At 45.9% G+C, this 15894-nt stretch overlaps 1 protein-coding gene across 1 annotated transcript in view; it reads left to right on the plus strand.

Annotated features, from left to right (window-relative positions):
* The window catches only part of cps1 (carbamoyl-phosphate synthase 1, mitochondrial), a 255494-nt gene that overhangs the window by 44244 nt on the left and 195356 nt on the right, over positions 1-15894 (plus strand). The window contains exons 14-15 of the mRNA XM_084309709.1: positions 8420-8609; positions 12641-12798. Coding sequence (XP_084165835.1) covers positions 8420-8609; positions 12641-12798 — 348 coding nt within the window. The remainder of the gene's footprint in view (positions 1-8419; positions 8610-12640; positions 12799-15894) is intronic.

Genomic DNA, 15894 nt, shown 5'->3' on the forward strand with positions numbered 1-15894 from the left:
GTTGGATGCAGTTCCCCGTTGGTCAGTCTGTCTGTTTTCCATATTCTGCTGTGTTTAACGTTATCTGTTTGCGAGTGCTCCTGATGGCTAGCCTAGTAGTACCGCGGGACTTTTATTATTATATGTCCGCGGGTTGGCCAGTACTGCGCAAACGTTTATTAAACATTATATGTCCGCGGGTGGTCTTGTGCAGTGCTCTCGTGGCACTGTCAACTAAAGCGAACACTCAGAAGACGCGCACCGTTTGCCAGTGCAGTGATTGCAGAATGTTTTATTTTTTTGTATACTCGCCAGACTGGCGAGTGGTCTTCATGAATCACTCGCCAAACGTAAAAAATACTCGCATTTGGCGAGTAAAGTGGCCTAATTTCCTCCCCTGTCCACACGCCAGATTGTATCCAATGATAAATTTTTATACGTGGATTGAATTAAGAGCGTATAAAAGTCTGAGACAAACCCTCTGGATGTCGTCCTGTCCACTATGAGCCTGAGGAAGGGGTGTGGGTGCAAAGCTTGAGCCCACGGTACGCCATGCGCCCTCAGTGCTGACCTTAGTTGAAGGTAAAGAAAGAAGGACTCGCCGGGTAGATCATAAAATTCTCTTAAGTCCTGAAACGCACGGAGGCCGTTCTTATCATAAATATCCTCCAGAGTATGCACTCCCCTCCTTTGCCATTGAGGAATATTAACCGGCTTGTGCCCAACAAGTAATTGCTGGTTATTAAAAATTGGAGAGTCCAGGTGCCATGGGCATTTAACCCCACACGACCTCTGTACATTACGCCACGTTTGGATCACGTGAGTTATGATCGGTCCATACCTCAGCCGGCATTTCGAAATAGAGACAGTGGAGTACACTACATCCTGCAATCTTAGCGGAGATACCGCCGCCGCTTCTAAGGAGCGCCACGATACAGCCTCTACAGGGTCTAGCCAGCACATCAGAGGTCTCAGTGAAAAGGACCAGAAATAAAGTTTAAAATCAGGGATTGCGAGGCCCCCATCTTGTTTTCTACGTTGAGTAGTAGCCCTTTTGATTCTCGGGCGTTTGTTATTCCAGATAAACTTAGATACCATCGATTGTACCTTGCGCCAGTGGTCTATTGGAGGGGGCAGGGGGAGCATTGAGCTAATAAAATTTATCCTAGGCAGGATGTTCATTTTGATTATGGAAGCCCGGGCTTGTAAGGAGTTAGGAAGGGACGACCACCTGTCTAGATCCTGGCGTATTTTATCATAAGTACCCGTGAAGTTGTACTTAGTAATTTGGTTCAGCGTGGGGAATATCTCTATGCCCAAGTATTTAAAATGTTCTACTATGGGGATATCAGCTGGTAGTCGTACCGCCTTGGCCAGCTCATTAAGAGGTAGGCAGGCTGATTTGTTCCAGTTAATCTTAAAGCCTGACAATTTACCAAAGTCGTCGATTATCCTCAATAATTTTGTGGCCGACCGGGATGGGTCGTCCATGAAAATCAGCAGGTCATCCGCATAGAGAGCAATTTTGTGTGGAGTATTATTGACCATTATGGGGACGATGTCCTCCGATTGCCTAATAAATTGGGCCAAAGGTTCGAGGGAAAGCGCGAACAGTCCTGGGCTCAGAGGGCAACCCTGTCTAGAAGATCTGGAGACTGAAAAGAGTGTGGAACAGTTTTTGCCTGTCAGTATCATCGCAGACGGTGAGGCATACAGGACTTTAATCATATGAATAAAACTCTTCCCAAGACCCATGACCTCAAGTACCTTCCACAGGTATGACCACTCAAGTCTGTCAAACGCCTTCATGGCATCCAAAGACAGAACTGTGGATGGAGTTGTATTGTCTTTACTGTTATCGATTACATGCAACAGCCTCCTAAGATTATCTGCAGCCAGACGCCCCGGGATAAAACCAGTTTGATCGCAGTGTACCAATACAGACATAAATCTCTGCAGCGACGGGCCAGCACCTTGGCAAACACTTTTAAATCGGCCCCGAGAAGACTCAAGGGTCTATAGCTACCACAATCATTGGGATCTTTGTCCTTCTTGAGAAGTAAAGAAATCAACGCCATATTGACATCTCTTGAGAACTCCCCTTGTTCGATAGCGTAATTGATCATATCGAGCATCAATGGACCCAGTTGGTCCCAGAAAGCTAAATACACTTCGGGTGGAATACCATCCCAGCCTGGTGCCTTACCCCTCTGCATTTCAACAATCGTCTCCCTCAATTCCACGAGAGTAATCGGTCTCCCCAGTTCCTTGGCCTCTTCCTCAGAAATGTGGGGTATCTCAAGCCCGCCAATGAATGATTCAAATTTAGAGTCATCAAGATTACCCTCTGAGCTATATAACTGTGAGTAAAACTCTTTAAAAGTGTCATTGATCTTTTTCGAATCAGTAGTGACTGCACCCTGGCTCGTCCTAATCGAGGGGATATCCGAGAAATGATCATTTGAGCGTATTTTCATTGCCAATAGATGGCTAGGTCTGGAGCCGTGAAAATAGTAATTTTGTCTTGTCCTATGTATCAAGAACTCAGACTGTTGTTTAAGTATGGAGTTTATTTCTTTTTTGACTATCTTACGTTGTGTGTTTAGTCGTTCATTATAGTTAGTTTGCAAGGATGCGTATAGGTCCGCATATAATGATTCCAGTCCTTCTAGCTTTTTTGACCGGGATTTTCGCAAATTGGAGGCAAATAGTGTGACATGACCCCTGACAAATCGTTTCAATGCGTTCCACAGGACCCTAGGGTCTTCTACTGTGCCAACGTTGATCTGCAAAAATTCAGCTAGTTTACTCCTGAACTCAGAACAGAAGTCATCGTTCTTTAGCAAGGTCGAATTAAAACGCCATCTGGGAGCTCTTGCGGAGAGCCTGCCAAAGGTTGCCGTAAGGAAAATCCCCTTGTGGTCTGAGAGAGCCAAGGGAACCAATGAGACATCGAAACTATCAAACATATTAGGGGACGCGAATGCATAGTCAATTCGAGAGAAGCTTTTGTGTCTGGCTGACAGGTGAGAGTAATCTTTGAGGGTGGGATTGGATAAGCGCCAAAGGTCTGAGAGCCCTGTGTCCTTGGCCCACATCCTAAGGGCCTTAGAGGCCCGTTTTTGGTCGCTCGTTTCAGAGGGCCCGGACCTATCCATCTCCGCATCCCAGCACGCATTAAAATCGCCACCCACAATGAGAGCGTATCCATTAAGTTCCAACATATTCTTCGTGATTGTATTATAGAACGCTGAATCAAATGTGTTAGGAGCATACAATGCTATTATAGCCATCTTCCTATGCAAGAATTCAACTTTTGCTATAGTAATCCTTCCCTCCGTGTCCGACCATACATCCAAGACTTTGATATCAAGGTTACGTCTTGTAACTATGACTACTCCTTTCGTCTTATCATCGGCTGAGGATGAGGAGATAACGTGATATTGCCGATTTGCCAGTCTTGACACGTCACCTACCAATAAATGCGTCTCACTAAGGAGAGCAAGGTCAATATTTCTCCTCTTCAATAGCCAAAGGACACTGGCACGCTTGTGTGGGGCGTTAAGCCCTCCTGCGTTCCAAATTAAAATATTCAATTTAGCCATGGTCGAGCTCGTCTAAATGCGTAGAGAACATACCAGTGCAGCCAGGCTGAGTACAGAGGCGCTGATCCAGGTGGGCCCAGACGGTCAATCCCAGGAGTTCAGAGGAGGAACAATTACACACATATAAGACAACAGTACATAAAACACATAAAAATACCACCCCAGCTACAACCCCCCCTCCTTCTACTCTAAACCCTAACCCACCCGTCCTATTATAAGCCCCCCTATACCCACTCTCCAATCCCCACCCTATGCCCCATCCACTGAGGATGGTCATCTTCCTATCACTTCCCACTAGAGACATGGATCCAAAAAGACGCTCCCCACTCTAACCCCCCTCTAGATAAACCCCTGAGTAAACCCCCACTAGTCCAATAAACACAAATAATAATAAAAATAAAATTCAATAAAGATATCGGTCGAAAACCACCTGAGCCCTGGCCCCAACATAAGACAACCATAATGGTAAAAATAGCCATTATTAAATAATAACTCCACATCAACCTGCAACCATCTATTTCCGAATCTGCGCTTCAACGTCGCAATTTTATAGCCCAAATGGGTACAGGAAAATTCAAAACAAAATTAAATTAAAGCATCCCAGCCGATAGTCTAAGGCAGGATCGGGTCACAGGTTAATTGTGCAAAATTGTGTGAACAATGTCAATTAACAATGACAATAATAAGAAAGGGAAAAAAAGGGTTATGGTTAAAGTGCACCCCTGAAGCAGTCCCTCTGATCAGGCACAACGGCTGAAATGACATAACCTATGTAAGAATCGACAATAATAGGAAAAGGAAAAAGAGGGTTATGGCTAAAGTGCAAGCAAAGTTAAACCTGACCCAGCCTGTTATCACATATTTATGTATATTCGTTCGAGAGCCAACGTGAACCTTGGCCCTAACATGACAGCTATAATGGAAAAATTTGCCATTATTATATAATTACTCAACATCAACCCTGTGACCATCTACCTCGTAGTCTGCATATTAATGTTGCAACGTTATAGTATAAATGGATAAGGGAAAATTCAAAACAAAATCAAAGCATATCAGCAGTTAGTCTAAGGTAGGATCGAATCACAGTTAAATTGCTCATTCAAATGCCATTAAAACAGCGACAATAATAGGAAAGGAAAAAGAGGGTTATGGCTAAAGTGCAAGCAAAGCTAAACCTAAGCCAGCCTGTTATCACATATTTTATGTATATTCGGTCGAGAGCCAACGTGAGCCTTGGCCCTAACATGACAGCTATAATGGAAAAATTAGCCATTATTATATAATCACTCAACATCAACCCTGTAACCATCTACCTTGGAGTCTGCATATTAATGTCGCAACGTTATAGCACAAATGGATCACGGAAAATTCAAAACAAAATTAAGGCATATCAGCAGTTAGTCCAAGGTAGAATCGGATCACATTTAAATCGCGCATACAGATGACATAAAAACAGCAACAATAAGAAGAAAAAAAAAAAAAAGGAAAAGAGGGTTATGGCTAAAGTGCAAGCCATATAACCATATAGCCATAAGGTGCAAGCCATACCCGACCCAACCTGTTATCATATATTGTATATGCATATTCAACCGACCTTGGCTTCTACTATTGGATCCCAACGCTCAAAACAACCTGGATATAAAAATAAAAGCATACCAGAAGTTAGTTAAGGACCCGATCACTCTTGAATTGTGCAAACCAATGTCACTTTGAACAGCAACAGCAACCAAAATACGTAACCATTAACGGGTCTCGAATGTCTCAGCGCAGACGATAGACGAAGCCCGCTTAGCTAGCCCGAGGATAGCGCGTAAGCTAGTGATGAATCCGGATAGCACGTTAGCCTATCATGTACATTGTTCAGCTAGCTCGTTAGCTTCCAACGAGGCGATACACAAGTACGACCATGAGGTCAGCTTTAGCAAGTAACAGAAGTCATTGGGAAGCCCCACTAGTTGGATGGGCAGTGGGCAGTTAGCATGTCTGGGCATGACAGCAAGTATTTGTGAATAGTCGGCCTAATCAACGTATATAGGCACACACCGCCAAGTCACTCACCCGACATAGATATCATCAAGCAACAGTCTCGGGTATCGCTGCGAGATATTCCTTCGCTTTAGCCAACGACCAAAATGAACGCTGACCATCGACCTTCTCCAATACAGATAATTTCGCGGGAGCGAATAACGTGGGCCTCAGGCCTAGTTTCCATAGCTTAGTCAGGACCACCTGGTATTCGCCTCTCTGTGCTTGAACCTCCGGCGTAAAGTCCTCGAAAATGGCCACTTTGTGATCGCCAAGCCTCAGATTACCCCTTCTGGTATGAGCCGACCGCATGATGAGTTCTCTCTGCTGAAGCCTGTTCAGCTTGACTATGATGGGCCTCGGCTCTTTGTTCACGCCGGGAGAAAACCTGCCCGCTCTGTAGGCCGACTCACAGACAGGAGGCGAAGGGAGGACGTCCGTCCCTAGTATTTTCTGCAGCAGTTCGGGCATGGTCTCAGAGAGACGGCCTTCACCGCTGGTCTCCGGTACTCCAACAATCCTGACGTTGTGGCGTCTATCCCGGGACTGCATCTCCTCCATTGCCGACTGTAGTTTGTTGACTTCAGCCTGCCTAGCCAGCAGGGCGGATTCGAGACCCGCCATCTTCTCGCACTGTAATGATACCTCCGTCGTTAGCATGGCTAGTTCGTTAGCATTAGCCGATGAGGCAGCGTGAATCGACTCCATCTTGTCTGTCAGCGGGACCACCGCCAGCCGTATTTCCTCCGATATCTCACGACGGAGGTTGACACAAAAATCCGCTAACACTTTCTTCTGTGCTTCAGCGACGCGTGCCTCAGAGTCTGCGTGTAGCTTGGTCATGACCAAGAGCACAGCTTCGCTTATTTCCCCGACACCGGACGACGATGCGGCTAGGCCGGGTGGTGGTGGTTTGCTGGATGGGGCGCTCATGGCTCTGGTTTCCACCCCAGTCATCGCAGAAAGTCGAAAAAAGTCGACGACAGTATACTAAACACGACGACCTAGCAAACAGATAAAAAACAAATAAAAATAAAATAAAGACTAATGGGGAGAAACGTATATTCAGCACGGTAGAAGGGAGCTCATGTGAAACACGTCTACTCCATGATCGCTCAGCTCCGCCCCCCCCCCCCCGACATTTTCCTGTTTAAAGTCGATTCGTAGCCAAACGGTGCGGTTCCGAGTTTGAATAGCGCTGTTGCCATAGGCAAGCCGGTCGTTTTGATACCTTTCACGTGTATGGGGCGCGAACGCTCTGGCACGAGTAGTGTTTGCAAAATCGGTGGAATAAAGAAGAATAAAAATAGTATAGATTCTAATACTGTGGGTGGCAACCTGGCTTCGCCAGGTCACCCACACTAATAATAGCTCTTTAGTGGAATACACAAAACACGTTGTAATTTTTCGGTTGATTTATGAATAATTTTCAAATAAACGCTAGATTATCGATAGTATATGTGTACTTATGCACGCTAGAGAAGCGGGCTGAAAAATCTATTATCCATGACCTGGTCAGCGCTAACATCATACACACACACACACACACACACACACACACACACACACACACACACACACACACACACACACACACACACACACACACACACACACACACACAGACATGCTGCGATGGCTGAGAAAAAAACATCTGATTAACCCAATACTGGTAAAATAGAGTCCTTACAGTACCTCACATCAGATGTTCTGCAAAAAGATTAATCCAATTCCTGATCGCCATTCCAAATATTGATCGCGTTTATTGATCCAACGTTATAGTCCAAAACACATAATCGAAAGCTGCTCCCAGCCTCCCCAGTTAATGTGGTAACAGATACTGCTTGCCAGAGAAGGGAAAACCCCGGACCGGACTTTTTTTCGGATGCACATGCCCACCCAATCCAATCCAATGATGTGCCATACCATCCGGGAGACGATAGGCGGCGGTATTTGCCCTTTTCAAGCTCAGACCCATTCCCAATGATAACGTCAGGCTGGATGGATGAAAAATGAATGGATATTGCTAATAAAAGCAAAAACGAGAAAAATATGAGAAAACTCGTCATTGGCACTCAACGCATGGCGAGTTAACATGATTAATCTCGTCGTTGGCACTCAATGTGTTAACAGTCAATAACTGCCAGTGCATTTGGCCTCAACAAGAGTTGCATTGTTTACAATCACAAAAATGGCACCATTTCTAAATGTAACTTATTCAATATCTATACAGCATGCATAGCAGTCTGTTTCATATTAATTGTGAAGATATGCCCACTTTTGCTCCCATCATGCCAGGCAAATGTCTCGCTCAAGTTGAAACAAACGCTGCCTAGACCGAAGCTGTTTTGTTTTATATATTCACACAATGAAAGCAAATCAAATGTACACAGTGTATGCGGGAGTAGGGCTACATTATAGTGGATGCAAGTTGATTCATGTGGTGGGGGTTGAAGATTGTCTATTGGATTGTCTAGTATTATATGTGTGATTTTGGGAGTAAGTCTGAGAGTATCTGTTGAAGGGTGTGGGTAGCATATTCTAAAGGGAGGTGGATTTGTAGATGAAGGAGCAGGATTGGCCTATGATGATATTGTAAATATACAGTGAGGAGAGGAGCAGATGTGAGCCACGTGATTAGATGAGGTGGCTAGCCGTGCCAATTTCTTTTGGATAATGAGTCGTTAGTTAGAAGCTTAGTGTCTGTCTCGCTCCATTTGCATCTTTCCATTGACTTTGTATGCGCTGCTCGGCCCAGTGATAATAATAACCAAACCTGTCGATGCGATGCGTGTGAATGTGCCCTTCAGGAGGAGAACCTGAGGACGGTGCTGATGAACCCCAACATCGCCTCGGTGCAGACCAACGAGGTGGGCACCAAGCAGGCTGACGCCGTCTACTTCCTCCCCGTCACGCCACACTTTGTCACCGAGGTCATCAAGACGGAACGGCCCGACGGGATCCTGCTCTCTATGGGCGGCCAGACCGCACTCAACTGCGGTGAGGAGGATGTGGTGTACGGCTGCTAGTCTGTAGGCGTCTGTGGTTTTTTTACGTTCACCGTTTCTGGTGGAAGCTTTTATCCGAAGTACCATCGTTAAATATATTTTTAGATGCCAAGACCCAGGATTCTCGTCGCATGCTCACACATAAACACATGATTGATTCCTTGCTCTCTCGATCGCTCGCTCACTCACTCACTCACTCACTTGCATACACACACACACACACACACACACACACACACACACACACACACACACACACACACACACACACACACACACACACACACACACACACACACACACACACACCTTTCAAGAAAACCAAGGAGGCTTTACAAGGCAACAAAGAAATAAACAGATGAATACAAACTAAATAGAGCCAGGTTTTCCGGGCTGTCTTGAAGGAGTCCAAGGATGTGGCAGAGGGGATCTCACCCGGAAGATAGTTCCAGAGGGTGGGGGCCGCCACACTGTCCCCAAGGCTCTGTCCCCAAAAGTTCGTAGGCGGGTGCGGAGGATGGGGAGCAGACCCATGTCTGAGGATCACAGCCTCCAGGAGGGGCTGTAGGGGTGGAGGAGGTCAGATAGGTATTGGGGGGCAAGGGACATGGATGGATTTGTAGGTAAGGACGAGGGAGACAAAAAAGGAAGATTTTGTGTGTGTAGACCAGCCGCCAACATTCCTGGAGGTCCTATCAGCTACCCGCTCCCTCAAAAACAACAAGTCCCCTGGTAATGACAACATCCCTGCTAAGCTGCTGAAACATGGTGGCTACCTCTGTACAAGAACGCTGCACAAGTACATCACCAAGGTCTGGGCCGATGATGACGTCCCACAACAATGGAGAGATGCCACTATTGTCACCATCTATAAGAACAAGGATGACAAGGCTGTCTGTGGCAACAGTAGGGGTATCTCGCTCATTGCTGTTGCTGGTAAGGTCCTGGTGAAGGTGATGCTTCAGAAGCTGATTAACAACATCATTGAATCAGTACTGCCTGAATCGCAATGCGGTTTTAGGAAGAGCAGGAGCATGGTAGACATGATTTTCACAGCTCGAGAGCTGCATGAAAAGTGCAGAGAACAGTATCAGGACCTGTTCATGGCCTTTGTTGATCTCTCCAAAGCTTTTGACACTGTCCAGAGAGAACTGTTGTGGGAAGTCCTTCTCAAGTTTGGCGACCCTAGCAAGTTTGTTAACATCCTCCGCCAATTTCACGATGGAATGACTGCTCGGGTGACTATAGGAGGACAAGAGTCTTCCCCCTTCCCTGTACATACAGGAGTTAGGCAGGGGTGTGTATTAACACCAGTACTTTACATTTTTTCCCCTGCTATGTGTCACTCAGCTTCTCCACAAGGAGATTGAGGACAGCAGTGGTGTGGCAGTGGACTTTCGTCTAGATGGCAACCTCTTTAACATAAGGAGGCTCCAGGCAACCAGCAAACTGCAAAGGGAGAGAGTCCTTGAACTACAGTATGCAGACGACTCTTGTATCTCATAGCCCACAGGACCTCCACAGCGTACAGCAGGATGGGACTGACCGTCAACATCATCAAAACAGAGGTAGTTTGCCAATGGAGTACCAACATCCCATCTACCACTGTTACTGGTGAACAACTGTCTGTTGTTCCATCGTTCAAATACCTGGGGAGCATTCTCTCTGAAGACAACAGCATTGACAGTGAGGTCAAGAACAGGATCAAGCAGGCATCAGCTGCCTTTGGGAGACTCCGGCGTTGGGTCTTTCATAACAAAAATCTTCATTTCCGCATGAAGATATCTGTCTATCAAGCCGTCTGCATCACTACCCTCCTCTACAGTTGTGAATCCTGGGTAACTTACAGCCGCCACATCAGGGGCCTAGAGCAGTTCCACATACGCTGCCGTCAGGCGTCAGCGCATCCTGGGAATTACCTGGCATGATCACGTGCCTCATACTGGAGTACTCTCAAAGACCAACTGTAGGAGTAATAATAATAATAATAAATTTATTTTATATAGCGCCTTACATAAGGTATCTCAAAGCACTTTACAGACATTGAATTATAGTACATGGACAAACACAGTACACGTAGACGTGTAGACACGAACAAAAACAAACAAACTCCGATGAGAAACGGATGAACAAAGACACTATGGTAGTAAGTCATACTCGCAAGCAGCATGACTAGTAAGAGTCAATCTACAGCAGAGCAGCAGAGTAGGGCAGGGCAGGTGGAAGCAGGCCTCAAGCTACAGCAGCAGAGCAGAGTAGGGCAGGGCAGGTGGAAGCAGGCCTCAGCTACAGCAGCACAGCAGAGCAGGGCAGGGCAGGTGGAAGCAGGCCTCAGCTACAGCAGCACAGCAGAGCAGGTGGAAACAGACCTCAGCTACAGCAGCAGAGCAGGTGGAAACAGACCTCAGCTCAGCCAGCACAGCACAGCAGGACAGCTCCCCAACGACCAGGGGAAGAAATCCAGGCCACAGTCCACAGAGCAAGTAGAAACTCCAAAAGGTCCACAAATCGGTGAATGAAAAAATGATAGGATCAAATGAAGACTACTACTTACTAAAAATGGATGTTTAAAAGTACTAAAAACCAACAAAAAAGACCAAACACTAACAAACATTCAGCACATACAATGGGGATGCTGCCATCTTGGAAAAGGGGCGGGCCCTTCTCCCAGGTGGTGGTGAAGATCCTCCAGTATTGAGGCAACCATCACCCAGCACCAGCTACGATGACTGGGCCATGTAGTAAGGATGTCCTCATACCGGCTGCTTCGCAGAGTGCTATATGGCCAACTACATCATGGTCTGCTGGAGGGCAGAAGAAGCGCTATAAAGACCAGCTGAAGACCATGTTAACTCTTTGGGTGCCACACACTTTCCCCATCTGTACCGCCTGGCGCCAACGTTATTGACCATTTTAGCGATGTTTGCAGACCCATCGTGTGTTCTGTATTATAGCTATGGAGACAATAGTATGGCTCATTTGACAGGCCACTCATTTGTTCATAGTCCATTACTGACTAATCAGTTCATTTCTACACACTGTAGTTTGTTACATGCTACACGCTAAACATCACCCCTTTCCAAAATAATCCAGTCTTTTTCCATAGATCGCACGATATGACGCGTTATATGCAATAAGCCCAAATCGTTCTGGTTGATCGCCTGAAACCCCAAATATGCCCAAATCAAAGGTATATACCATGTACATATGTGCCTTCACAAAATCATCAAGGGGGGGGGGGGGGGGGGGGGGGTCGTTTCAACTAGAAACTGCGATCGTGTTTGTCGAGCATGTTTTACATCCGGTAAAACACCACACTGATCGTTACAAAAACATGTTTCAGGTTCTGTAAAATAGACATAGAATATACCTTACCTTGGCATAGCGAGAAGGTATTCCAAAAATAATAATTCCCAGTGATCGCATCGCCATCGCGATTACCCGTGTATATGTCTATACTCGTGTATACGGGAAATAGGCTTCAGGCAACAAAATCTCGAGGCGATTGCTGTGTCGCTCTGTATCCGACGAGGAGGAGCCCTTGCAAAAAAGAAAAAGAAAAGGTGTAGATTCCACACCAAGCCATTCCAGTTCAAAAGGTACTGCCACCTGGTGAGATTCGATCATCATTGCAATTCCAACGTAGGCAGATGAGCCAGGGAGACCTAGAGGGCTCTGGCTGACCATATAAGACAGGGATCAAAGGAAAAATATCAAAGGATCTAAAAACAAGATATTACGTTTTTGGCACCCAAAGAGTTAAGGACGTGCAGAATCAGACCTGAGGCCCTGGAGGATGCTGCTGCTGACCGCAACACTTGGCGTTGGCAATGCCTGGATGGGACCCGTATGATGGAGGAGGAAAGGACAGCCAGGAGACAGGAGAGGAGACTCAGGAGGAATACACCTGCAGCTCCTGTTACCACTACCACAACCTTTACTACCTGCAATAGGACTTGTGGATCAACCACAAGCAAGCAAGTGTGTGTGTGTGTATATAACTCCTGTGCGTCATGTGTCCAGGGGTGGAGCTGTTTCAGAGTGGTGTCCTGGAGCAGTACGGTGTGAGGGTGCTGGGGACTCCAGTGGAATCCATCATGGCCACCGAGGACAGACAGCTGTTCGCTGACAAGCTGATAGAAATCAATGAGAAGATTGCTCCCAGTGTCGCGGTGAAGTCGGTAAGGCACAAAGGCAGAGTGGGAGTTTTACCAGCCGTTAGCTAATAAAGACACAGCCAGATGTCCATCCTCTATTATGTCCTGTACATATGGTAGTATTAAAGGGGACATGCATTGCTATTCCTAGCACTATTTGGGCAACTTTACACAATTCCTGTGAGTCTATTGAAGACATCTGTAAGGTTTTTTTTCAAAAAAATGCATTGTTTTATATTTCTAATCAAGTACTCAAAACCATCATTTTTCAGCCTCAAGATTTCAGGCTGTTATGGCCTGGCTCCGCCCATAAGCACTTTGAGTGACAGTCAGTCCACACAGTCTGCGACTGGTAGACAGAGAGAGATAGAGAGAGAGAGAGAGAGAGAGAGAGAGAGAGAGGGGGGGTGGGAGAGAGAGAGAGAGAGTTAGAGAGAGAGAGAGAGAGAGAGAGAGAGAGAGAGAGAGAGAGAGAGAGAGAGAGAGAGAGAGAGAGAGAGAGAGAGAGAGAAAAAAAGACAGGCCGTTATTGATAAGGCCCCCTCTCTCCCTCCCTCCCTCTCTCTTCCTTTCTTTTTTTCTTTCTTTCACTCTCTCCCTCTCCCATTCGGGGGTGTGTGCCGCGCGGCAGGTCCCCCCCCCCCCCCCCCCCAAGTGCTCCCGAATGGGGGGGGAGGGGGGGGGACCTGCGCGCGGAGTGTTTGCACAGTGGTCTCTCTCTCTCTCTCTCCCTCTCTCTCCGTCTCTCCCTCTCTCTCTTTCTCTCCCTCCCTCTCTATCTCCCTCTCTATCTCTCTCTCTCTCCCTCTCTATCTCTCTCTCTCTCCCTGCAGAGTGCATGCAGAGGTGTCGGGTTTCACTCTGCCTCACAGTATGAGGAAGTGGTTTCCACTCGCTGTGTAGTCTATAGGTAGATTGTGGGCGGGCATTAGCTACAACCACAGAGCCAATCACATCACTGTCCGCTACCCAGAGCTCGAGTGACGTCACGACATGGCTCAAATCAGGATGGCCTAATTTACTGGAGCATGAAATGGTCTGAGCTGAATCAGAGCAATCCGCCAATATGGTATTTAGACACAAAAACACATTGATACTAACTCCTATTACTATAATACAATGCTAGAGACTGAAAAATGACATTTATAATGCATGTCACCTTTAACAATAAAGCTTGAACTTGGAAATGTGCAGCACATCAATGTGTTCGACTGGATTCCCTGGTATCTCTCTTGAGCAGTGTTGGTGGATACTTGAAACGTATAATACATCACTTGTTACTTATTGCCCCTGAGAGAGTTACACTATACTGTACATTACTTTTGTGTCACACCCTGTCTGCCATGCACGCATGCTCACTAGCCAGGAGACAGAGGTCAGCCGCACAGATTTCCTTTGTCGCTCCCAAGGCAGTCGACAGAGGGATGGAAACAAACAATAGTTTAGGGAATATTTTGTTTCACCATTTCACTACCACACTACAAAGGAATACCGCTTTCACTACCATGCTACAGAAGGTTAACCCTTTCACTACCACACTACAGACGGTTAACCCGTAGTAGTGTGGTAGTGAAAGGGTTAACTTTATGTCGTGTGGTAGTGAAAGGGTTAAGCCCATTATGCAGCTAAAAAGAGAATTATCATAATATTGATGTGAGTCTCAACACAAAGCAGAAGGAACTATAATGTATTACATTACTGTACATGTTGGAAGAAACTACTACAACTACATTAACAGTATCAGCATGACCCTTCCTATCGACCATTATTCACACAGTGGCCATTTTGCTCTTATGTCATGCTCAGGTTGGGATTCCTTTCCACCCTGTTCCCACCCAAGGTTATTTTGAAACGTGTTACCCCCCACACTGTTCCTGAGGCAGGTCCTCATCAAAGTTGGACTCACAAGCCAACATTTGATTGATTGATTGATTGATTCATCTTTATCTCAAACACAATAAACATAGAAATCACAGTAAAGACAAAACATAAACAAATGAGACAAATGATCGCCATCCATAGAAAAACAAACAAGGATAATTTTGAGAAGGGACAGAAGGAAGCAAATTGCATCTAGTCCTGCGGCTGCCCCTTTCTCACAATATCATAACATTTCAAATAAAAACTCTCTTACTACCTAAAAGAGAGAAGGATACTAATAAATAAAATAAGGTTAAAAAACAAGACAACATTTTTTTTTGTTTTGAAGAAATCAAACATTCCCTGAGAGCAACTATCTATAGTTCCTTAGTTCTATATTTGTCTATCAGTGTTTTTTGTATCTATTTTGAACTGTGCAATTTCCACTTCCATTCCATAAAGTTACCCCACAAACTGAAATGCACATGCTTTCTGAACAGTAGACGGAAACCAAATCATCCTGCCAGGATATTATTTAGAATCCCTTCACACTGGCTTTGTTTGAGACTTGTATTGGATGTCTATCCATTTCCAGACTTGCGAATGTGAGTCAAATTTAAGAACCAATTGTGTTATTTCCTTGTTCTTCAGTAAAGTAATCTCAGTAGTCGGATCAGCCATAGCCATATATAAAGGCTAGATGACTCACCCGCGCTGCTGGCCAATGGAGACCGACGTTGCCACATGGCGGCCATCTTGCCACAGGCAGCACACCCACTCATAACATGAATGTCTATGGTGCTTAACACATCCACCGCCATTCACGCTGTAACACGTTATTGCCCGCCATGCTTTGACCGCCAGATCTTGCTGTACAGCGTTATTGAGATAAATATAAAAATTTTTCGCCATGGCATTCATAATTCATATATACACCTCCGACGCTGCAGCTGGACCCTACGGCTCAATACAACGACGGCTCAATACCGCCGCCTGGTGGATGGTCGGGCGAGTTACACTCGAACAACAGGAAGTGGGAGGTGTGCGTCGATTAAATTCATCCGGCCGTCAGACATTGTTGCAAGGCTCCCGACAGACACTATAGTACATATCGATCGCTTATAAACGTAATAATCGATATGATTTTGGCGTTTATTGCGACATACAAACCGGAAATGGACCTAGGCGATCGACGTCCTATACTTGGGATATTTCACAGCCAGTCTCTTTGACGCACGGTAAGAGGACGCTAACGTTATT

The sequence above is a fragment of the Notolepis coatsorum genome, assembly GCF_963971535.1.
Source record: "Notolepis coatsorum genome assembly, chromosome: 3".
Lineage (NCBI taxonomy): Eukaryota > Metazoa > Chordata > Actinopteri > Aulopiformes > Paralepididae > Notolepis > Notolepis coatsorum.